Source organism: Bufo gargarizans, chromosome 1 (assembly GCF_014858855.1).
Source record: "Bufo gargarizans isolate SCDJY-AF-19 chromosome 1, ASM1485885v1, whole genome shotgun sequence".
Taxonomy (NCBI): domain Eukaryota; kingdom Metazoa; phylum Chordata; class Amphibia; order Anura; family Bufonidae; genus Bufo; species Bufo gargarizans.
In genome coordinates, this window is record NC_058080.1 from 547,504,954 (window position 1) to 547,529,066 (window position 24,113).

The window sequence follows — 24,113 nt, forward strand, 5'->3', positions numbered from 1 at the left end:
GCAAGGGGTTATTGCCACCACGTCCCCCAGACTTATCCACATGCCGTTTTTATCTGTATATACACCGGCCTAGTAGTAATTTGACTAAAATGCTGGTTCAAGAACATTTCTAAAAATAACCATAAACTGGTCAACCTTTTAAACAAGTGGTGAACGGCAATACAGCCCGTGAAAAGGCAAATGTTAAAGGGGTTATCCGCATAAAAAAGATTTATATTTAAGTTTTTATTTGTCCCCCTCACACTTGCGTTGTTGAATTCCAGCAGGCAGTTCTGTTGCCAGAACTGCCTGCCGGATCCTGAAATCCGTATGCAAATGGTTAGCACTTGTTTCTGGATGTGGATCCGGCTGACAAATGCATTGAAACACCAGATCAGTCTCTCAGATGTCATCCGGAAAAGCGGATTCGGCATTTTATTTTTTCCTCATTTTTTAAAAGGTCTGTCCATGTGCAGATCAGGAAACCGGATCCGGTTTTCCAGAATACTTCGTACCGCATCCGGCATTGATAAATTTCAATGGAAATTAATGCCGATCTGGCATTCCGGCAAGTGTTCAGGAACTTCGGCCTGAGAAAATGCCACAGCATGCTGCGGTATTTTCTCCAGCCAAATACCATAAGAGGGACTGAACTGAAGACATCCTGATGCATCCTGAACGGATTGCTTTCCATTCAGAATACATTAGGATAAAACTGAAGTGTTTTCTGGTATTGAGCCCCTGTGATGCAAGTGTGAAAGTACCCTTATGTGTGTGATTAAGCACTTTACAGTGATAATGTTGAAAATATTCCTACTGGGGCAGCGCTGCGTTCCCCGATGTAATTATGTTGCAAGTACGGCTTGGATCACATGTCGTACATTTGGCACATGATCCTAGCCCAGTTACAACACACATACATGCAGGTTGCACCTGCGCAGTCAGGCAAAATTCAGACAGACTGTGCACAGCGCCCCAGCTGTTGTAACTGGGCTAGGATCAGGTGCCGAATGTACTGTACATGATCCAGGAAGTGCTTGCAACCGGTCATTTCAGGAGGGCTTAATGGGGGTACGAGGTTGCTGTTCTGATGATCGGTGGGGGTCCTAGTGGATATCGAGGCAGCTGTCTAGGTCATCCAGACACCAATACTCCAGACCTAGAGCTGTAGTCCAATATCTCATAAGACCACAGTTAATCATTAATTTTGCAGCAGTTGTATGTATAGTACGGGGGTGGGGTGGCCCCAAGGATGATTTATACAGGGATATATAGAATAATCTTTCACAACAGGAAAATAGCCAGAAGTGTAATTTCTCAGCCTTATTAACAAATTACATGTCTAGATTTTGTACAATTTTCTCCCTATTTAAGCAGATAAAATCTTTTTTTTTTCCGCCGGCCTTTGTCTCCTTCCATATTCTCTGTTGGAGCTGCTGGTTACCATGGAGATGACAGTGCGAGAATGTCTAAAAAGGTTTTCAGACTAAAGTGCTACTGAACAGAGGAGTCTGCCTGTGAGGACACAGTTCACGGAGTCCGTGCCTAGGTGACCTGGCCATTTTCAGCACTATCTGAAATGGTGGGCGAGGGAACAGGCGGCGTGGCAGCATGTCACATGTATGGAGAAGCTTCCCAACGCAGCAGAGCCGCGTCCCGGGAAAGTACTGCTCATGTAAACACAAATCAAAAGGAGGCCAAACAGGGGCTGGGCTCCAGCATAATGGAGGCACACACAAAAGGAGCAACACGCGAGAAGAAAGGAAGCCATTGTCTTGGAATACTGTGGACTGATCAAGGAAGAGTTCTCACAAGAACAACTAATTGCTAAGAGCTGGGAAAATCTGGCCGAGCATGCAGCGGGCTAAACTCTTCAACTCATCTTCTGGCTTTATGTATGAACAACATGATACATGTTTGCAAATCTTAGTCCAGTCTGCTATTAATTTGAGAAGGCTCACCCAATATCCTTAGTAATAATTCAGTCCTGCAAGCACGTCCTACTAAAAGCTGCATAAATAAGATGCACGACAAAATAGCTGGAAGTATGGGGTCTTTACATTAACCAATCTATAGGATAAAAACAAAAGATGGGGTGCAGTGGAGAGCACGGCACATTAATTATACGCCATACAGCTCTAGCATGACGGCAAGTCAGTGAAATAGATGTATGGTTGCAAAGAGGAGCTGAAGGTTGTTGTACCTGCTGGCTCTCATTTATACATTGAGAAGGTCTAGAAATCTACCTTGGGGTCTTCAGAGGACAGAATAGACACACACTCCCTTACTATAAGAAAGCAAATGGGAAGAAGTTTTTAGTGGACAGCATTCCATAACTGAGAAAGCAACTTCACAAATTCCTTTACGTAGAGATAATCAGACTCACCAATGTCGCTAACAAGGCCAACCCTCCCCCAATGTGTCACTCGGCCATAAAGAGCTTTCAAGCTGAACTATTCATGTAGAGACAATGCCATACACAAACGCTTCGAGGGAATGGCAAATAGGTCTGCCCAGGACTCATGATTTTTGGTCCTGTTAATGGCTGAGGGAGTAATGGTACCCTCTACCAACAGGACACCAACCGTCCACTAATCCTGAACAACGCTCATTCAACATACAGCACGTTCTTTTTGCTCTGACTTAAGAAATAGCTCATGCACCATGCTAATTTCTGGAAAAACTATTTCCTCTGGATGTGTTGGGTCAGAACATGGAGATGACACTGCTGGGTTATCCGAATAAATGACTAAATGTAGATTGCAGACCACAGTTACACAAGGTCAATCATCCAACACTGGCACAATGCCTCCATAAGCCAAGCAGAAGTCAGAAAGTGTGATGTGTTTGCAGTGCAGTTACCAGAACCTGAGCTTTAGCTACAGACAAAAGGCAAGCTGTAGAAATCATATGATCGCCCACAGGAATGCTGGTCATGCATCACGGGCACTACTCAGACAAAGCATTAAACAAGTCAACCAGGCAGGGCAGCAGAGTTTTACAGCACAAACACCGACCCTTTAGAAATACTGGCTTGCACTAGCAAAATTTATATAGTTATACTATTCTGTGCCGGAAAAATGCCAGTAAAAGCACAATATGCAATGTTTGCAAATGGATTTCTCTCGTCTGGAATGTCAACCTGTCAGTCGCTTTCCACTACATCACAGCTTTCAGCGGCAGCAGTAAAGAGATTGCCCTATAAAGAGAAGTTTCTGGGATGGCACCGAAATACACACATACAGTATTAAAATACACTGCAATAAGTCTGTTGCTACAGTTTATATCAGGGATAACGGCACGTTAGCAGATTAGACCAGTATAAAATTATATATATACACACACACACACACACTACTGAGACACCACCATTCATATGAAGGGTTTATGAAAGGAGGGTATAGAAGATTGTCAGTCCCATTAAGAAATTATCACCCTGTCCTCCAGTATAACAAGATCAGCAGGCAGACAATCTCCATTTTCTTCATTCATAGGATTGTACTTGGGCAATAAAAGATTACATGAAACGGACACCACTGTTTACAGCCAGCAAAAAGCTCTGCATGCAAGAACTGCAGAGTCAGCCGACTGGCAGACTGGTAATAAGAGGAGCCCGGGAGCAGGTCCGTTTGAACTGGCAGAAAGTCACATACTAACTGCACAATCTGACTTTGAAGAGGAGAGCAATTACAATTCTAAACCCAGGCTGTAACATATTTAACATGTCAATTAAAAGAAGTAAAACAAGTCAGATTATACAGTATATTGTACACAAACTCATGGATACAACTAAAACAAACTCCTGGGGGGGGGGGGGGGGGGGGTTATTAGCCCCCACTTGACATTGTATGGTGGGATGTCCCTTTGTTCTCCTTCATCAGTCATTACCCCCTCCCCATTTTTAAAGCTGATACACATTGTTTATACTTAATTTAGCTTTGGAAAAAAAACTCATTTTAAGATTATAAAACATAAAAGAGAGGACACAATGTAACTGTGGTAGAGACCAGTAAACATTGCCTTCCCGTTTCCTCCGTAGTCAGTTACATCCAGACCAGCAGGCTCAGGTTTGCTTGATGTTCTTAGCCTCTATTACTTTTTTGAAAACCAGCCAATATTTTATTTAGTAATAGATCAGTAGCATCAGATCCTTCAAATTTCTACAATAACCACTTCACCAACAACTTGTAGAATGTCCATGAGCACAAGACTATTCATGCTGGGGCAAGTTTAGAAGTGCCATAGGAGATCCTAAAAAGGCATTGCTCTATTCTCCCTTGTGCATGGACTGAAACCATAGGAGAGGTAGCATCTGTCCTTTACACTTACTCTTCCTATATAAAACTATCTGGTTATGGCTTATACCTGCACCAGAAAACCTCAATGTGGAAACCCAGCCTAAGGCTAGGTCTACACAACGACATATGTCGCGCGACAATTTTTATAATGGCAGTCTATGGTGTCGCACTGCAACATGCGACATGTTGCGACTGCGACGCGACAGTCGCAGAAAAATCCATCTTGAATGGATTTTCTGCGACTGTCGCGTCGCAGTCGCAACATGTGGCATGTTGCAGTGCGACACCATAGACTGCCATTATAAAAATTGGTCGCCAGACATTCGTGCAACAAAATGTTGCGTGACAAATGTCGTCGTGTAGACCTAGCCTTAGGGCTCATGCACACAAGCAATTTTAATCTGGAGCAGCTACAGTCAGAGGAAAAACTGATGTTTTCCTTAAATTTGTGTCAATGTTCTCTGCAAATCTGCAGTTCAATGTATTATAGAAGCGATCAAAAGAGTGCCCATTTACATTCCCTTGGGGGATAAGTAAATAGTTAAAAAAAAGTTTCGGTTACTAAGAGTTAAAAAAGAAACTTTTTTTTTTTTTTTTTCAAGGGAGGAAAAAAAGGAAAGTGAGGAAAAAAAATTTCCCCCCAAAATAAAATTTCCCACATATTTGGCATAGTCATGTTCGTTAAGACGTGCACGACACATTTATTCCGTACTGTGAACAGCAGTAAATAAATACAATTTAATGATTTAAACTAGGGGTGCACCGAAATGAAAATTCTGGTCCGAAACTGCCTTTTTGCCCAAATACTTTTAAAATACTTTTTTTTTTTATGATTTTAATAATTCTTTTTCATGAATTTAATAAATCATATTACCCACCCACCCCATAACAGTGCCATCCACAGACCCCCACCCACCCCATAACAGTGCCATCCACAGACCCCCACCCCCCTCCCCCCCATTGCCGCTCCAGTACAGACTAGTTATAAAATGTGTACAATTAATAGAAAATAGCGGGGAGGGACTGGGAGCCGGTGCGTTCACTGTTCTCCGGCCCCCAGCTCCAGTAGTTATAAAATGTGTACAATTAATAAGGATTCTATTCATGAGGCCCCCTCTGCAGTAGAGCATTCAATATAGCCACATCCTACTCACAGGGCTGTTATCTTAATGCTGGCCGGCCTGGCAGACGAGCGGCAGCGTCACGACTGACGTCACATGCCTGCGCCGCCTCTTTCATTCAGAAAGTAGGCCGGGCACATGACGTCAGTCGTGACGCTGCCGCTCCTCTGCCCGGCCGGCCAGCATTAAGATAACAGCCCTGCGAGTAGGATGTGGCTATATTGAATGTTCTACTGCAGAGGGGGCCTCATGAATAGAATCCTTATTAATTGTACACATTTTATAACTACTGGAGCTGGGGGCCGGAGCACAGTGAACGCACCGACCCCCCAGCTCCTCCTCCCAGTCCCTCCCCGCTATTTTCTGCCGATATGTATCAATATCGGCTGAAATGGATTAGGTGCATTTTCGGCCGCCGGAATTTCGGTGCACCCCTAATTTAAACCATTATTCAACATTGTGCAAAAGTAGTAAAACAAAAAACTATGCATTTGATATCAGTGTAAGGCCTCATGCACACGACCGTTGTGTGCACCCGTGGCAGTTGTTCCGTTTTCCGTGATTTTCTGCGGACCCGATGACTTTCAATGGGTCAGTTGAAAACTTGGAAAATGCACCGTTTGTCATCCGCCTCCGTGAACCCTGTCCGCCAAAAAAATATGACCTGTCCTATTTTTTTGACGGACAACGGTTCACGGACCCATTCAAGTCAATGGGTCCGTGAAAAAACACGGATGCACACAAGATTGAAAGTAGCCTATGGACACGGATGCCATACAGACGGATCCGAAGAGCCGTCTGCATAAAAGCTTTTTCAGAGCGGAGTTTTCACTTCGTGAAGACTCAGATCCGACAGTATATTCTAACAGAGGCGTTCTCATAGTGATGGGGACGCTTCCAGTTAGAATATACTACGAACTGTGTACATGACTGCCCCCTGCTGCCTGGCAGCTCCCGATCTCTTACAGGGGGCTGTGATCCGTACAATTAACCCCTCAGGTGCCGCACAGACCCCCCTCCCTCCCCAGTTTTAGGTTTCATTGGTGGCCAGTGAAAATATTCACATGAGGCCTAATCGTGCTGACCCAGAGTAGTTATTTATGCCAGCGAAATATAAAAAAAAAAATGTAAAAGATTTATAACGTAAAAACTCAGCGGCAGTATAGTTATTTTTCCCATTCCTCCCTGAATGTAATTAAAAGTTTATCAGCAAGTTGTGCACCCCACAATGGTGCCATTAAAAACTAAAACTTGTTCCGCCAGAAACAAGCCCTCATACGGCTACACCGATTGAAAAATAAAGTTATAGTTCTTGGAATACAACTTTGTCACTAAGGCCTAAAACAGGCTGGTCACTAAGGGGGTTAGAAAAGGGCTATTCCAGCTTTAGGGCTCGTTCACACGAACGTATTTTGCGTTCCGTATACAGACCGGTTTCTGCATTCCGCATATGGTCTGTATACGGCACCATTCATTTCAATGGGTCTGAAAAAGATGCAGACAGCAATGTGTGCTGTCCGTATCAGTTGCTCCGTTCCATGGCGGACAAGAATAGTCATTTCTATAATGGGCCTCCTGTTCCGTTCCGCAAATTGTGGAAGGCACACGGGCCGCATCCTTATTCTGCAGATCTGCAGTTTGCAGACCGCATAAACAGCATGTCGTGTGAATGAGCCCCTAGACAAATTTTACATTGACCAGTACTGCCCTTAGGCCTATACACTTAAGGCCGTGGTCATGTGTGCTGCTGCAGCCAATGCTTGGTCACAGCGGCGATATGTACCAAGAGGCACATAACCCAGCAGTTGCTTGCCGTTTGGGGACATATTACCACAAAGGACAGTCATTGGCTGCAGCAGCGCACATGCCCCCAGACATATTTGTATAGACCTGGGACAGGAACAATCACTGAGAAAAGCCTCTGTGCTGGAACATTGGTGACTGGATCCCACTATTCAGGTACCATTCAGTGCTGACCAAAGTTGTCTTAAGCCTCTTTCACACGGGTGCAATACATTAGGGGAACGCAATGCACCCGCACTGAATCCAGACCAATTCATTTCTATGGGGCTGTGCAAATGAGCGTCGATTTTCACGCTTCACTTACGCGTTGCGTGAAAAATCGCAGCATGCTCTATATTGTGTGTTTTTCACGCAACCCAGGGTCCATAGAAGTTAATGGGGCTGTGTGAAAATCCCAAGCATCCGCAAGTGCGAATGCGATTTTCACACATGGTTGCTAGGTGACCCGATCATTATTATTTTCTCTTATAACATGGTTATAAGGGGGGAAAAAAAAAAAAATTGCATTCCAAATACAGAATGCTTAGTAAAAATCGGGATGGAGGGGTTAAAAAAATAATTTAACTCCCCTCATCCACTTGTTCATCTGCCCAACTTATCTTCCCAGGTCATCAAAGAAGACAGAAGAGAAGTTGGGCAGAGCGAACAAGTGGATGAGGGGATTTAAATTATTTTTTTAACCCCTCCATCCCTATTTTACTAAGAATTCAGTATTAGGAATGCTATTATTTTCCCTTATAAACATGTGATAAGGGAAAATAATAAAATCTACACAACACTGAACCTGAACTTCTGTGAAGTCCAGGTTCAGGTCTGGGTACCAAACATGGCAATTTTTCTCATGCACGTGCAAAACACATTAAAACGCTTTGCACTCGCATGAAAAAATAAATCGCACCCTATCCAGCCCTCATACGCTACGCCCGTGTGAAAGAGGCCTTAATCTGGAATACCCCTTTAAAAAGGCATGAAATAATCTTCTACCCCCTACCTGTCAGCAATACTACATGCTAGTGGATAAACCTATAAAGTAGTTCATATCCACAATATGCAATTTATTTTTACTCAAACAAAAAGGAAAAACCAGAGAGGAGAGAAGCCTATAAAGACACTTGAAGACTTGTATTTTTCTGTAGTAACACGCATGCCAGGGCCCCTATGGAGAAGTCTTAGCATTATATATGGAACATATACAGAAGGAGATGACTCTACGTCTCAATAGTCACATAAAAAGATCAGAAAAGCAGAAGGAAGAGATGAAAGTGGTTAGGATACCACAACCCTACCGCGCTATACACTGCATTATTAGAAATCAAAGTAAAAGCCGCAATAAGCTTTCCAATTTGATGCTGTTTCACTCCTAATTTACAATGTCTCTACCAAGTTGACATATTAACACTTTGTACACTGAACTGTTCCTCTCCCACGCATAATGCTGTTAATACAAACTCAAGGAATGTACATGACGTAATTTACACCCTGAAGGGAACTCTGGACTCTGGGACAAGAACAAAGTACCCTTTTCTATAATCACAAATGGCCCAAATTCCACTGACTGTTTGTTCAGGGACCTACCTAAACTGCCAGTGCACATGGGACTCAAATAATCGCTAAAGACCATAGACACAAGCAGATGCCAAAAGAGGAGCTACATGGGATACAAGGTGGAAGCAGGGGGCTGGTCCCAGAAACTATGGTTTAGAAGGCTGCACAGAACACTCTGCCCATCGGTTTAACGCTTTATGAAGGCCTTTCCAAAGTCTATTTAAAGTACACCTGCTCTACAGAAAAATACACAGAGCCTGACCCTTACTGGGAAGATATGGCTCGCTTACAACCAGACACTGCGGACCTGATAATTTCTTGTTTTATGGCCAAACATTCCAGATATTCTGCTGCACAAAGCCACATCTCACCTGTCATCACCAAATGTGCAGACTGAAGTAGGAATATCTGCTTCACTTCAAAGTCCACTTGTGACCTTGGGCAATTTAGAATATATCTCCCCAGACATTACACACTGGACTGGAGCCAAACTTCCCTGGGAAACAGTCACAAAAGCATCTACAAAGACAGCCACTTTAAAATGGCATTTATCATGTAGAGAAAGTTAATACAAGGCACTTAATAATGTATTGCGATTCTCCATATTGCCTCCTTTTCTGGTTTAATTCATTTCTCCATCACAATATATATTGCTCGTTTCCATGGTTACGACCACCCTGCAATTCAGCAGTGGTGGCCGTGGTAAAAACAGCTCTCATCCTGGTCATAACCCCTGGATATGAACAGTGTATTATGTGATTGGGGGGGGGGGGCGGCGAATGAAGCCGGCAAATGAGGCAACATAGACAAATCAAAATACATTAGTCAGTGCCTTGTATTAACTCGCTATTAAATGCCATTCTCTGAAGTGAGACAACCCCTTTAACCACACAAGGAATAAAACAGAGAAGGAAATAATCCTTTTTCTGCTGGCAGGTTCAGGGGTACAACCACATGGCGCTGTCCTGTTGTGGTTGCAGCACAACGACAATGCAGTTGAATACCGCACAGCCATACACACCGCAGTTGGCTCGTCAAGTTTCGAAGACCACACTGTTTAGTAGTCTGCATTCTTAATGGCAGTGTGGTATTGAAGGTGTCATGCGGCTATTAACAATGCAGACCAACTAAGTTTAACAATAGAAAGCTGTGGCCCGCATAGCCTTTGCCAAGGAGATCTCCACGACCATTCTTGCGCTGGAGAACAGAAGACTTAGATGAAGACCCAGAAATCTAATAATGGAGCATTTCTGTAGAGGACCATGCTATGCCGGCAGATGGAATTGTCACATTTCATACTAACGTCATCATGTTTTATGTCAAATGTTCAAGCTATGAGAGATAAAAGGTGCTGCAATCACATATCCAACAAGCTGTAAGATATGATAAGAAGATAGCCATCAATGGCCTAAAGTCTTGTGTGTGCATTGTACCCAGAAGCGACAACAATTAAAGCAATGCAAGGAGGTCATTCCTGCCACCCTGGCCTGAGGGAAAGAAACTTCACCTTCTAGATGGCCAACAAGGAACCTTGAAACAATACAGGACACAACACATTATGTTAATCAAGGGTTACATTAGCAGGCACCGACCTGTTTACCTAGCTATTAGGAATGTGCCCCTGGCCTGTACTTTCATCTTAAGAAGGTCCCAGGTTAAAGAAAAATAAAAGAATAGAGAAAGAAAAAATGAGTACTTAAAGTGGACCTGTCACCACAAAATGCACCATGAAAAGCACAATGTTGTAGAGCTGGAGAAGCAGAGCAGATTAATATATAGTTTTGAGGGAAAAGATTCAGTAAAACCTGTAATTTGTACATTTATACATTTGCTTTTTTGCAGCCCTGTGAACAGCTATCGGTACAGGGAGGAGTTATTATCAGTGATTGATAGTGTGTACAAATGTGCATACAGAGATAGCCATCAGTCACTGATATCACCTCCTCTTGTACAAATAGCCAGAGGCGTACTAAGGGGGGGCGGTTCGCCCAAGGTGCCGGCTCTCAGAAGCAACTCAGATGGAAGTGCTCATTGCTGGAGCGCAGGGAGCTGGGTCCTGTCACTCACCACGCTCCTCCCCTCCTTCAGGCCAGTGAAGCAGGAAGGCTTCTCCTGGCTCCACCATTCAGCCTGCAGGCACAGATCGCGCTGCTGGCCTGTGGGCGGAGGATGCAGCCTGGAAATCTGCATAAGCTCCGTCCCCACACCATGCTGCAGAGTGATCTGTGCCTGCAGAGGAGAGGTGTGTGAGCTTCAAGTGCGGGACAAGGGGAGTAGTAACTGCGTTTTTTTTTAATACACAGGGCTTTATTACCATGGAAAGGGCACAGAGGGCATCACTAATGTCAAGGGGGCACAATGAGCATTTATACTATGGAGGGGGCACAGAGCCAGAGGGCATTACTACAATGAAGGGCCACAGTGGGTATTATTACTACGAAGCGGTACAATGGGTATTTCTACTATGGAGGGGGCACAGAGGGCATTACTATTAAGAGGGCACACTGGGCATAGCTATTGCGAGAGGGCACAGATCTTACAAAACTACTGTGAAGGTTGTACAATGAGGGGGTACAATTTTTTATGAATAGATGAAACTGGAAAAATTTGACCATCGTTCAAAAGTTTATTTATTTCAGCAATGCAACTTTAAATTTGAATATTGTGAAAAGGTTCAATATTCTCGGCTCAAAGTGTCACACTGTAGACACCCAATTAATCCGTACTCCCTGAGCAAAGGGTATCTGAGATTGGGACTTTGGGGTTTCATAAGCTGTAAACCATAATCATCCAAATTATAACAAATAAAGGCTTGAAATATCTCGCTTTGCATGTAATGAGTCTCTCATCTGTTAGTTTCACCTTTTAAGTTGCATTACTGAAATAAATGAACTTTGCACGATATTCCACCGAGTCCAGATCAGTTGTGTCCATACACAAAATCACTACCCGCTGTGTGCCCACAACCCAGTCCTGGAATGAGAGGACTCCCGAGCATGTGCACATAATGTAGAGGACTCCAGGAGATCTCCTCTCCAGGGCGGTGGGGTTGTGTATGGACATACCCATCACTGATCTGGAGTCAACAGCAGATGATCTGTACATGTATTACTGCACCTAACAGGGCTTGTCAGAGGCGAGACACCCTTTAAATATTTCTATATAGTGGATCAAGTCAACTCATGTGGACAGTTAACCTTGCTTACTCTCACTAGATGTAAGTTAAGAGTTCTATACAACATTAATTCAGAGAGCATTTACTAAAAACCTAGAAATTTACACATCAATTTTTTTAAAACAAAAATTACGGAAGACTTTCCAAGTGAAGGTTGCACTTTCTGGTTTGACCTTTTGATAAAACACAGATGATAATTGCACTCCCAGACCAAGTGCATAGATGCCATTTTGTCCCTAAAGAGATTGATAGGAGCAGTCAGCAGTACGTGACTACTCCCTTGAGGTCTGTTAAAAAAAAAAAAAGTTCCTTCATAACATCACTATGTAGAGGCGTGGAGATATATGAATGTGCAGTCTGAGCCCATCTAACCGTACTTTCTAAAGTAAAACCTTTACCCACACATCAAACAGGTAACATGACAGTCTATGGAAGGCCAAAATATAACGCCTGCCAACGGGCAAATAAAGCTTTTCATCTCAAATATTTTTTGCTAAAATTCTGTGATGTCAAAGTCAAGCCATCAGTAAGCAATGTAGGTTGCCTGCATGAGCTACATATTAGGAACTGCCTGATGGTTAACATCGTTTTCATAATACAATGACATTACTTATGAGAGCTTCAGTTTCTTTCATCTACATATGAACTCATAGTTTACTTTACTTCTTTGTCCCATGTCCTGTAGAGCAAACAGAGATTTTGGCTGCATTAGGACTCCGGAAGGGGTCATTACTCACATTCCTCTAGCTGAGGACATTGTTGTTACACAAACAAATTAAGGCTACTTTCACACTGGCGTTTTGGCTTTCCGTTCAGGGCTCTCACAAGCTGTCCAAAACGGATCACTTTTGCCCTAAAGTATTCTAAATGGAAAAGGATCCGCTCAGAATGGACCAGTTTGCCTCCGTTCAGTCTCCATTCCGCTCTGGAGGCGGACACCAAAACTCTGCCGCCATCCGCCTGACGAAGCGGAGCCAAACGGATCCCTCCTGGCACACAATGTAAGTCAATGGGGACGGATCAGTTTTCTCTGACACAATAGAAAAAAGATCTATCTCCCATTGACTTTCAAAGGTGTTCGAGATGGATACATTGCTATAGAACACACAATACAACCAGATCCGTTCATGACGGATGCATGCAGTTGTATTTTTGTAACAGAATCGTTTTTTTGCAGATCCATGACGGATCCGCAAGACACAACTAGTTGGATAGCAGATATGGTTAAAAGGGGACCCTTCCTATTCTGTGTTTGACCCCCCACTTTGTTTTGGCTCAAAATAACTGATCAAATACTGGAGTGTGAACTTAGCCTTACACAGCTCAATATTCAGACTGATTGTAGGAAACAAACGTTCCTATGAACACTTGTACCCCATAACCTGCCTGTCTAGAGGTGCCACAGATCACCCAATGAACAAGCGAAACACTTGTTCATCGGGTGAAGTGATTGGCGGTGCGGACACCTCAATCGTTGTTCCAGGGCAGCAGACTGTGCGGTCTAAACTGCACTCTGCTGCCCAGGAGCAGCAATGCCTCGTCCCCATACTGTGAAGGAGATCGCTGCACGTAAATGCAGGGCTTCACCTCCACTTATCCGTTTCCTTCCCAACAGTCGGATGCTTATTAAGTGCCGTATTCAAGTAGGTAAAAGTTATCCCCCCATGCACAAGAAAATTATCAGACCCCCACCGATCACGAGAACGGGAACCCCATACCCACACTGCTCACCTGAAATGACGGGAGCGGGAGGTTGCACATGCGCATGGCCACTCTAATTTCTATTGGAGTTCCGAAGATAGAGGAGGAGCACTCTGATCTTCATAACTCCTATAGAAATTAATAACTTACCTAACCCTAATACTGCACTTATCAGTGCAACGCGAGATGCTGTAATTGGGTCATTTCTCCACTTTACCTCTGGTTAAGCAATTATACCCAGAAAACCATGTACCTGCTTCTTGTAAACATCAGACTAGTCATAATTCATTAAGGTGTGATAAAAGTGCTTACGGTACAGTCTTTAAAGCCACAATAAAATATATGACGATGAAAAGGGAAGAGAAGTGTTACAATGTGCACCCTACTGTCTTTAGCGATAGAACTACTACCCTCATTGGTAATACTCATACTGGTTTGGTTACATTGACTTGACTACATACAAGTCTATCAATACACCACTGTCAAAAAAAAAAAAAATGCTTTGACACTACAGCTGAAGCTTCGGTTTTCTAGCCTCCTTGGGGCCTCTTGCACGCAAACGTGCGCAGTCCGCAATACGGCAACTGGGCGCACACTTTAGTGTGCAAGAGGACTAAAGCGTTGGACAGGTGAACATTTGAAGACTGGGTCCAAACATGGCAGAGTTGTCAAGACTTACGGTCCACATTCTCACAGCAACATACACTACAACACTCGTGAATATACACCGGCACAAACTGCAGCCCCTTAAGGGGCTCATCTGCACACAACTCAAGCTATGCTGTGCTCTCTTGATTTAATGAGGTTGTCTCACTACAGGAAGTGGCAATTATGTAGAGAAAAATGAATACAAGGCACTTACTAATGTATTGTGATTGTCCATATTGCTTCCTTTGCTGGCTGCATTCATTTTTCATCACATTATACACTGCTTGTATCCAGGGGTTGTGACCACCCTGTAACCCAGCAGTGGTGGTGCACTTGCACACTATAGGAAAAGGTGCCTGCCTCCGATTGCCAGGACCATGGGAATGTGTATAGGCCAGTGCTTTTTCCCTATAGTGTGTACACACACAAACGACCTCCGCTACTATAGGATAAGGTGTATAAGGTGATTGAAAAAAAATAATAATTATGAATCCAGCCAGCAACGATGGTAATATGGACAATCACAATACATAAGTACCTTGTATTAACCTTCTCTACATGATAAATGTCATTTGCTGGAGTGAGACAAATCCTTTAAGAGTGACTGCATCCAGGATTTTTCACTCCGTTTTTGAGGGAGCCTGCATGTGAACAATTTCTTAGGTGGTATTTTACATAGGTACGGCCTGACTCACTCACACAGCGCTAAAGCCCTAAATTTGGTGACAAAAAAATAAATAAAAAAGGGAATGTTATACTAATGGCCCCTTTAAACTGCCGACTGGCACCCTTATAAATGGCAATGAGCATTCATGTAAACTGTTCCCAACAGTTGTCAATCCTTGGACCATGTGAATTTTCTATAGTTGTGCCCAAGGTCATACAAACCATGTCAGAGAAGAACCATGAGGTTTAAAAGAGCCACTAAGGTGTACACAACTCTACCAGGCACTTACCCAATAACAGGGTCCTCGTGTGAGGACAGGCATGCCCACTACAGAATCCACACGAAACTTAGCAATAAGACATGGCACACAAGTGGACCTCTTCTAGTGTGTGGCATATTCTCCAACAATGTAGGACTGAAGCTTTTAATTACCCATGCTTCAGAGAGCAGGGTGCCCGAAATAAGTAACCAGCCCCACATTATGGAGAGACTGTGCCCTAGAAGAAATCTGCAAGGACATGGAATCAAAAAAGCTCCACATGCCATTGGAGATACAGCCGGGCCAAATGAAGGGATATGGATTCCAGAACACCGTTTCATACAAATAACTTAGTCCAATTATGTAGTCCTGTACATGTTTTTAGCCTTCATTCATACGTGTCGGGCAGTCCATTACTCTGTTCTGCATCAAGAACAGAAATACAGAATGTAGTGCCCGACCCACTCCTCATTCTCTGCAATAAGCATAGGGCACCACAAACACCTGGAGGCCTGAAGAGGTCAGCCAGATTAAAGCCGGGTCAGCTATAAAAGATAAGAGGTCACCATCAATCATCTAGACGCAGAAATGTCATTCTCCTCATTACATACCAGCATACGATAGTGTAATGGTGGATCCTAGGGTGGTTTCTTGGTGGGGAGGGGTGATATATAAATAAATAAAAATTCCCAGTTTTTTTTCACTTTAAATATTTGACTTTCACGGTGAAGCCCTAGTTTACATTACAGTAAGGGCAGAAGATTATGAAGTGCAGACTACTAGACCACCAGCGGCACGAGTCTAAATAAGGAAAGGACCACTGAGTGATACTTTAACACTGGGGAGGAGGCCAAATGTCAAAGCTGCTGCTGCTACCATAATGCATTATTCACACAAGTGTTTTGGTCAGTGATTGTGAGCCAAAACCACCAGGTTTGGAGCCTCCACAGACAAATGTATAAGAGAAAGACCTGCACCTGATTTTGGCTCAAAATCCCTGACATGTGAATGAGGCTTAAAAGGGGTTCTTTGGGAATTAAGAAAGTGAAAATACTTACATATATTCTCAAATACCTTTCATTATTTATAATGGCTCGTTTTGTCTGGGCATTCATCAGGGGAAACAAAATGGCCACGGTCCCATTAATTCACACAAAACCTGTCCTGATCACACATGAGGACAAGTTACTTTACAACACTGAGGTAAAGAGCTTTCTCTTCTTCTCTACTTGTCAGGGATGATGATCCTGAATACAGATAAGAACTTCAGCTGAATCTCTGGGGAATTTAGTTCATGAGGAGACCTGAAGTACAGACAGGACAGACTGTGGCAATTGAGACTACATAGAAGGACTGCTGCTCATTATCCACACGTCCCCCTCATCTTTTCCATTCCCACAGAGATTCACCTGTATTCAGGATTATGATTCCTGACAAGCTGAGTACAGAGGAGAATGAGGCAGCACTACGGCTCATTGTGGTGAAGTAACTTGGTACTGTGTCAGGGATCTCAAGTCTCCTGGACATTCAGGGAGTCTCCCGCTATTAGATAGCGGCTCCCTGACGCCCGCATGTGAAACAATATATCCCGGAAAGGTTTGCTCGCAGTAAACCTTTCCAGCAACCTGTAGCAGTGTCCCCTTCTCGGCGCGTGTGCACATTGCAAGAAGAAGCCGATGCCAGTAGTCCGCAACGGCACATCAGGCTGAGCCTGTGCGCACGCGCGGGATCTCAAAGCGGGAGGAAGGGAGAGGCGGCACTGAGGAGTAGAAGGCGGCGCTGGGCACGAACAGCGATGAGTGCGGCCGGGCACTGTGCATCCACAGACCTCCCCTGCTTGGGCACCTTAATTCAATGATTGACAGGCTAGTAAAACCTGTTTTTCCACAGAATAAAGCTACAAATAGCTTTTATAAGGCCACCTTAGAAATCAGAATGCTACCCTGGACATGAGCATATGTTTAGCTCACAGGGCTTATATTTATCATATACATAAATATGATAATTTGGGGCAGGGTAATGAGCCCAGTCCTCCACACCATAGGAGCAAAGTGTGCAGATACTGCATATGTTTGGAAAATGTAATAAAAAGTTTGTGGGGGGGGGGGGGGGGGGGGGGGGACACTCCCGGAAAATGAGAAGTGCACCTTGGGATGTCTGCTGTGTGATTAGGACAGGTTTTGTGTGTACTGATAGGACAGCAGCCATTTTGTTTCCCCTGATTATTGCTCCCTAGACAAAACAAACCAGTCTAAGTAATGAAAGGCATTTGTTAAATGATAAAATAAAGTTTTTTTATTTCCGGAGAACCCCTTTAAGACTTTGTTTTCACTTGAGTCAAAGTGCTGGATCTGTCACACAATGGACTCTAATAGCCACTGTTTTGCAGGAATATAATATATATATATATATTACCCCATGGGGCAAAGATCTAACGCAGATCTGAGCAGAGAATAATGCCCCTCAGAAAATGTAGCAAAGAGATGACAGTATGGCCATAGAGACTAGGATCCAATACAATGACATTTCAAAGACAGCCATGGCACACAGACGAGACTCTGGTGACAGATACTAATAGACAAGTAAAAGGCAGAACGTGAACAAGACACTAGAAGTTAAGACGCATCCTTCATCTGTCTAGATAAAGTGCAGGATGTGAGGGGAAGTCACCAGGGATGTACACTACATTTAAGACAATCAATAATTTTCATCTGGAAACCAAGAATGAAATATCATCTGGGTGCATTGTGCTACCATCAATGAGATGCCGTTCTCTTCTTTGTCTATACAAGTAAACCTGGCTGTCATGACGCCCAGCCATGTCTCATTCACCCGACACACCCTGCTTATTCAAAAACACACACCCACCTGCTCGAGTTATCAGAACATACAGGAAAGTGCAGTGTAATGAGATCATGTATTCTGCAGAAGCCGAGGGGACACGCTGAAATCTACTAGATGTATGGAGGAGTTTCAATTAACACTTCGGTGTGAAATGCGTTACGTGCCCTACAGTAGACAGAAACACTCCCACATGGCCTCTCTTTATAGCCGCCATCAATTCACACGTGGTGCACTAATCGCTCGCTGCTGCGAGTTACAGAGGTGATAGGCAACATTACAGGACAATTACCAGTAATAAGCGAGCATCAATAACGTGGGGAAGAGATTCTGCCGGCCAAACTGGCCACGTTAAAGAGGTAATTCCAGTAATCTACAGATCAGTGGGGGTCCTACCAGCGAGATCCACACTAATCATGAGAATGGGGGCCACAACTAACATGTAAGGGCTGGCATGTCGAGAATGCATACTGCCACTCCATATCTATAGGACTGCTGGAGATAGCATAGTACAAGGGGTATTTCCAACAAGTCCCATGGAGTTGAATGGAGTGGTGGTGTGCATGCTCGACCGCTACAGCTCCAAGAATTCATGTACGTGACTGTACTGTGATTTCAATGGGGCTGCAAAAGATGTGTACAGGACGTAGCATACCGTACGAATCCTTATGTCCATTCCGCTGTCCTGCCCAAAAACACTATCCTATTCTTATCAGTTTTCCCAGACAAGAGCAGGCATTCGTAATATACTGCGAGACCTGTGGAAGGAAAAATGCCGGATGCAAACAGCCGGTATCAGTGTTTTGTGGACCACAAAACAGTTTATGGTCGTGTGCAGGAGGCCTAATCGGTATCCCTAGAGATGAGCGAATTTCATATTTTGAAATTCGTTCACACTTTTGTGGTAAAAGCAGAATTGCATTATGGATTCCGTTACCACGGACCATAACGCAATGCCTTTAGAGGCATTCCATCATAATAAAAGTCTACGGGTTGCAAAGCGGATCCGTGCCGTTTCAGTTATGCAGGGGAGTGAAGACACTAAACCTTATGGCAGGGGTCAGCAACCTCGGACACATCAGCTGCTGTGAAACTACAACTCCAGGCTTGCTCGCTTGTCTGCTCTTGTAGATCCCATAGAAGTGAAAAGGGTTCTGGGAGTTGTAGTTTCAGAACAGGAGTGGTGGAGGTTGCCGATCTCTGCTTTATGGGACAATTGTAAGTTTTTTAACTTCCAACATGAAAATACACATTTTCACAATATTTTCTTGGCCAACTACACCAAATTTATTACATTTTAGACACAAATTTGTCACAAAAAGCTGGTCAAAATGAAGCCAAACAAGAGGTGGGTTAAGTTAGAGAAAAGTCTTGCACGTCTACCATGATGTGCCATCTATCACAGGGTGTGCACCAGCATGGCTGCTATGGCGCTGCTTAGATTTATAACACATTATTAAATCTGCCCCATCACGTTTATGGGTTCAGCGTGTTTATAACCGAATGTTACCAGGCAGGGCTAGAAAAAGGTAGAGGCGTGTGGGTTTTACCTGCACAAGCCTCTGTTCCCTCTTCACCACCTAAGGCTACTTTCACACTGGCGTTTTGAATTCCGTTTGAGAGATCTGTTTCAGGGCTCTCACAAAAGGATCAGTTCAACCCCAATGCATTCTGAATGGATAAGGATCTATTCAGAATGCATCAGTTTGGCTCCGTTCCACCTCCAATCCGCTCTGGATGCAGACACCAAAACGCTGCTCGCAGCCAACGGATCCGTCCTGACTTACAATGCAAGTCAATGGGAGCGTATCCATTTTCACTGACACAATATGGTTCAATTAAAAACGGATCAGTCCCCCATTGAATTTGCAAGTCAGGACAGATCAGTTTTGACTTTGTTCTTCATAATGCAAACGGATCCGTTCTGAACAGATACAATCGTTTGCATTATATGTGGGGATCAGTTGGTGCAGATACCAGAAGGATCCGCACCTAACGCAGGCATGAAAGTAGCCCAAGATGAGCTGTGTCATGTCACGTCGTGTGGATCTTCTGCACATTAACCTGCGCGTATGCGGAGGTACCCTGAGGCCCCTTTTACACGAGCAGGTTTTCAGCACGGGTGCAATACGTGATATGAACGCATAGCACCCGCACTGAATCCGGACCCATTTATTTCAATGGGTCTGTGTACATGGGGCGTTTTGTCAGTTCTGCTTGTGTGAGAATCACGCCATGTTCTATATTCTGCGTTTTTCACGCAGCCCTGTCCCCATAGAAGTGAATGGGGCTTTAGTGAAAACGCATTGCATCCGTAAGCAGGTGCGGATGCAATGCGTTTTTTAACCGATGGTTGCTTGGAGATGCCATTTGTAAACCTTCCAGTTTTTTTACCACACGTGTGAAAAACGCATTGCACCTGCGAGGAAAAAACTGAACGCAATCGCAGACAAAACTGACTGAACTCGCAAAATGGTGCGAGTTTCACTGAACGCATCCGTCCTAAGGCTACCTTCACAAAGTGAGGCCTCCTGCACACGAACATACCCGTTTTAAGGTCCACAATAGGCCTGGTTCTATAATTTGCAGCCAAGTCCCACAAAAGCAATTCCTTTTTTTTTTGCCGACTCATAGAAAGGTATGGGTCCATGTGAAACCCGCAAAAACTGCGGACATGACATGGGCCAAAAATACGGTCATAATGGGATTCTCCAATAACCTGAACCTTGGATGCCGAACTTAAAAACACAGGTTTGCTCAACACTACTCACAATCACAGACTGTGTGAACACACCCTTACGTGTATGGCCACCTCAAACAGCTCCTGTCATGGTTAATATTTAGCTAAAGTGAATAGATATTTTCTTGACTACCATATCTGTTGCCCTGTAGTAAAGGGTCAATACTAAATATACTACAAAGTAATTAACGCCTCCCAGTGCTCACTACACACCCTGCAATTTGTCACTACTACTCCGCCATGAAGCAGGGAGGACTGTCTGTTGGGACGGTTCATGATGAAAGGCCCCTAGTTTTCTAATGCCACCATGTACAACATGAAAAAGCTAAAAGCTGCACACGTGCAGATATTCCTATGTCTGGACCGACACTGAAGCAGATGAGAACTGGCGAGGATGTATTAGAGTCATACCAGAGACCTGGATTCTCAGAGTCCATCTGCATAACATAATGCAAGACATGAAAAATATGCATTATACCAACAGCAAGTGTTTTGCAACACATTGGGCAAAATTCAAACAGTCGGGGCACCAGGTAGGACAGAGGAATAGGGGGGACTTACGAGGCAGTGAGACCATGCTCGGAGGCAATCCGCTGCTTTAGTGGCCAGAGAATAAAGAGTCACAGACATGAACAGATCAGACCGGTTGCAAAATTCTAGGGATTGGTCCCGATATTACAGTAAGTGTCCCACTGACAACACAATGGACAGTCACGTAAGGCTAATCTACCGCCGCTGGACGATCCCGAGGCATCAGACTACTTTATAGGGCAGTTTCGACGTGTACATAAAAGATGCCGTCACTGTATAAAAATCTTACCGCCCCATCAGGCTCTACAAAGCCGTTTCCAATACTAATGAGTTAGGTAGTAAAAGTGAAATGCAATCTCATGGATGCAAATATTGATTGGTGAAACAACATGGCATAATCTCTTCTGCTTTCAAGATATTAAATTACAAAGCGGATGTGGCGACGGGACGCAGCCTTATACCAGGAGATGCATCTACATATCGGCTTTCTGGCAATGGAGGGGGGGGGGATTCTGAGCTGACAAGTTCTTTAAATATTGCTATGCAGGGCCAATGAGAGATACTCCTTCAGAAGTTTAATAGACTGCTGTGCCCAGATGCAGGGTGGCACACACCACACAGTGCAGCAAGCACAATGTCATGCAGGGAATGAATCTGCCTCCCTTCTAATGCCAGTGTGCCCTTGCCCTGTGCAGCAGGGTATAACCGGCCTACACAGGACATCACAAGCATGCTACATACTGGTGAGATGAAGGGAAATGCATCTCTGCCAGATTCCAATGTTACCAGTCAGATGTAGCAGAGCTGGATTGCTGAATTAATGCAGGGAGTAAAAGCAACATGTAATGGCCATCTAGCCAGTGGTGCCCAATACAAACTCCGCTCTGCTATTCCTGGAGGAGACAAGCTGCAGCAAGGTATGAGAAGCCTCCCAGTCCACACAACTCCATGAGAAAGAACGCACCGTCCGACCAGGTGCACGGCTGCCTACAATGCCTCCCCCACAGAAGCAGGAATGTAAAGTATGCACAGCGTGCTGCCCCACAGTCAGGGGGTCGGCCCCCACCCCTACACATGGGGAGGGGGGGACTAGTCAAACTTGTCACCGTCTGGAAGTTGTGTGTGAACTTCTCCCCACACACGGAGCATGGAGGCAGACTGACCTGTTGGAGTTCTGCAGGCATCTATGCAGCTCTGGGGTGCAGCCTCCGTGCACGGCCACAGGTCACTACAGACGGTGACAGCCTCTGCTGCTTTATTCCACCTCAGTGATAAACCGCCGCGGTGCCGCGCCTCCTCCGCATGAACACACGGGCCGCCGCTGTAAAATCCCCAAATCCGAAACGTCCGGGTAACACACACGAGCACGGAGGAGCCTTTGTAGGCGCTCACATTCCCCTTCTCCTGTGTCTGCCAGACTGCCGCCCCGCCGCCAGCAGAGCCAGGCCCCCTCCTCTGAGGGTGGGAGAAGATAGACGGTCACAGCTGGGAGCTGAGTAAAGTGCTCAGGCCACACCCAGCAGCAGAGCCGTGCGGGAACGTGGTGTGTGCCGCGGGCACTGGGGCCCTTCATAGTTTATTAGACTGCCGCCTCACCCTCCGTACAGCGGGGGCCACTTCATAGTTTATTAGAGAGAGGCTGCCGCCTCACCCTCCGTACAGCGGGGGCCACTTCATAGTTTATTAGAGAGAGGCTGCCGCCTCACCCTCCGTACAGCGGGGGCCACTATATAGTTTATTAGAGAGAGGCTGCCGCCTCACCCTCCGTACAGCGGGGGCCACTATATCGTTTATTAGAGAGAGACTGCCCACTCACCCTCCGTACAGCGGGGGCCACTACATAGTTTATTAGAGAGAGACTGCCGCCTCACCCTCCGTACAGCGGGGGCCACTTCATAGTTTATTAGAGAGAGGCTGCCGCCTCACCCTCCGTACAGCGGGGGCCACTTCATAGTTTATTAGAGAGAGGCTGCCGCCTCACCCTCCGTACAGCGGGGCCCCTTCATAGTTTATTAGGCTCCATTCACACGTCCGCAAAATGGGTCCGCATCCTTTCCGCAATTTTGCAGAAAGGGTGCGGACCCATTCATTCTCTATGGGGACGGAATGTGCTGTCCGCATCTACATTTGCGGATCCGCACTTCCGCATCCGTGCTTCCGTTTCCGCAAAAAAATAAAACATGTCCTATTCTTGTCCGCAATTGCGGACAAGAACAGGCATATTCTATTATGTCTGCAATGTGCGGTCCACAAAATGCGGAACGCACATTGCCGCTTTCCGTGTTTTGCGGATCCGTGTCTCCGTGTATCCGCAAAACACATTGCGGACGTGTGAATGGAGCCTTAGAGAGACTGCCGCCTCACCCTCCGTACAGCGGGGGGCCACTTCATAGTTTATTAGAGAGAGACTGCCGCCTCACCCTCTGTACAGCGGGGGCCACTTCATAGTTTATTAGAGAGAGACTGCCGCCTCACCCTCCGTACAGCGGGGGCCCCTTCATAGTTTATTAGAGAGAGGCTGCCCTCCGTACAGCTGGGGCCACTTCATATTAGAGAGACGCCTCACCCTCCGTACAGCGGGGGCCACTTCATAGTTTATTAGAGAGAGGCTGCCGCCTCACCCTCCGTACAGCGGGGGCCACTTCATAGTTTATTAGAGAGAAGCTGCCCACTCACCCTCCGTACAGCGGGGGCCACTATATAGTTTATTAGAGAGAGGCTGCCGCCTCACCCTCCGTACAGCGGGGGCCACTATATCGTTTATTAGAGAGAGACTGCCCACTCACCCTCCGTACAGCGGGGGCC

General features: G+C 45.1%; 1 protein-coding gene across 3 annotated transcripts in view; it reads right to left on the reverse strand.

The window, feature by feature from the left end:
- The window catches only part of ARVCF (ARVCF delta catenin family member), a 574,725-nt gene that overhangs the window by 107,293 nt on the left and 443,319 nt on the right, over positions 1-24,113 (reverse strand). Inside the window, exon 1 of one of the 3 annotated variants that reach the window (XM_044275581.1) lies at positions 22,472-22,790. The exons of the other annotated variants lie outside the window; for them this stretch is intronic. Within the exon in view, the coding sequence (XP_044131516.1) occupies positions 22,472-22,492 (21 nt within the window). The 5' untranslated portion in view covers positions 22,493-22,790. Of the gene's footprint in view, positions 1-22,471; positions 22,791-24,113 lie in introns of those variants that run through there. 3 annotated transcript variants of the gene reach the window in all.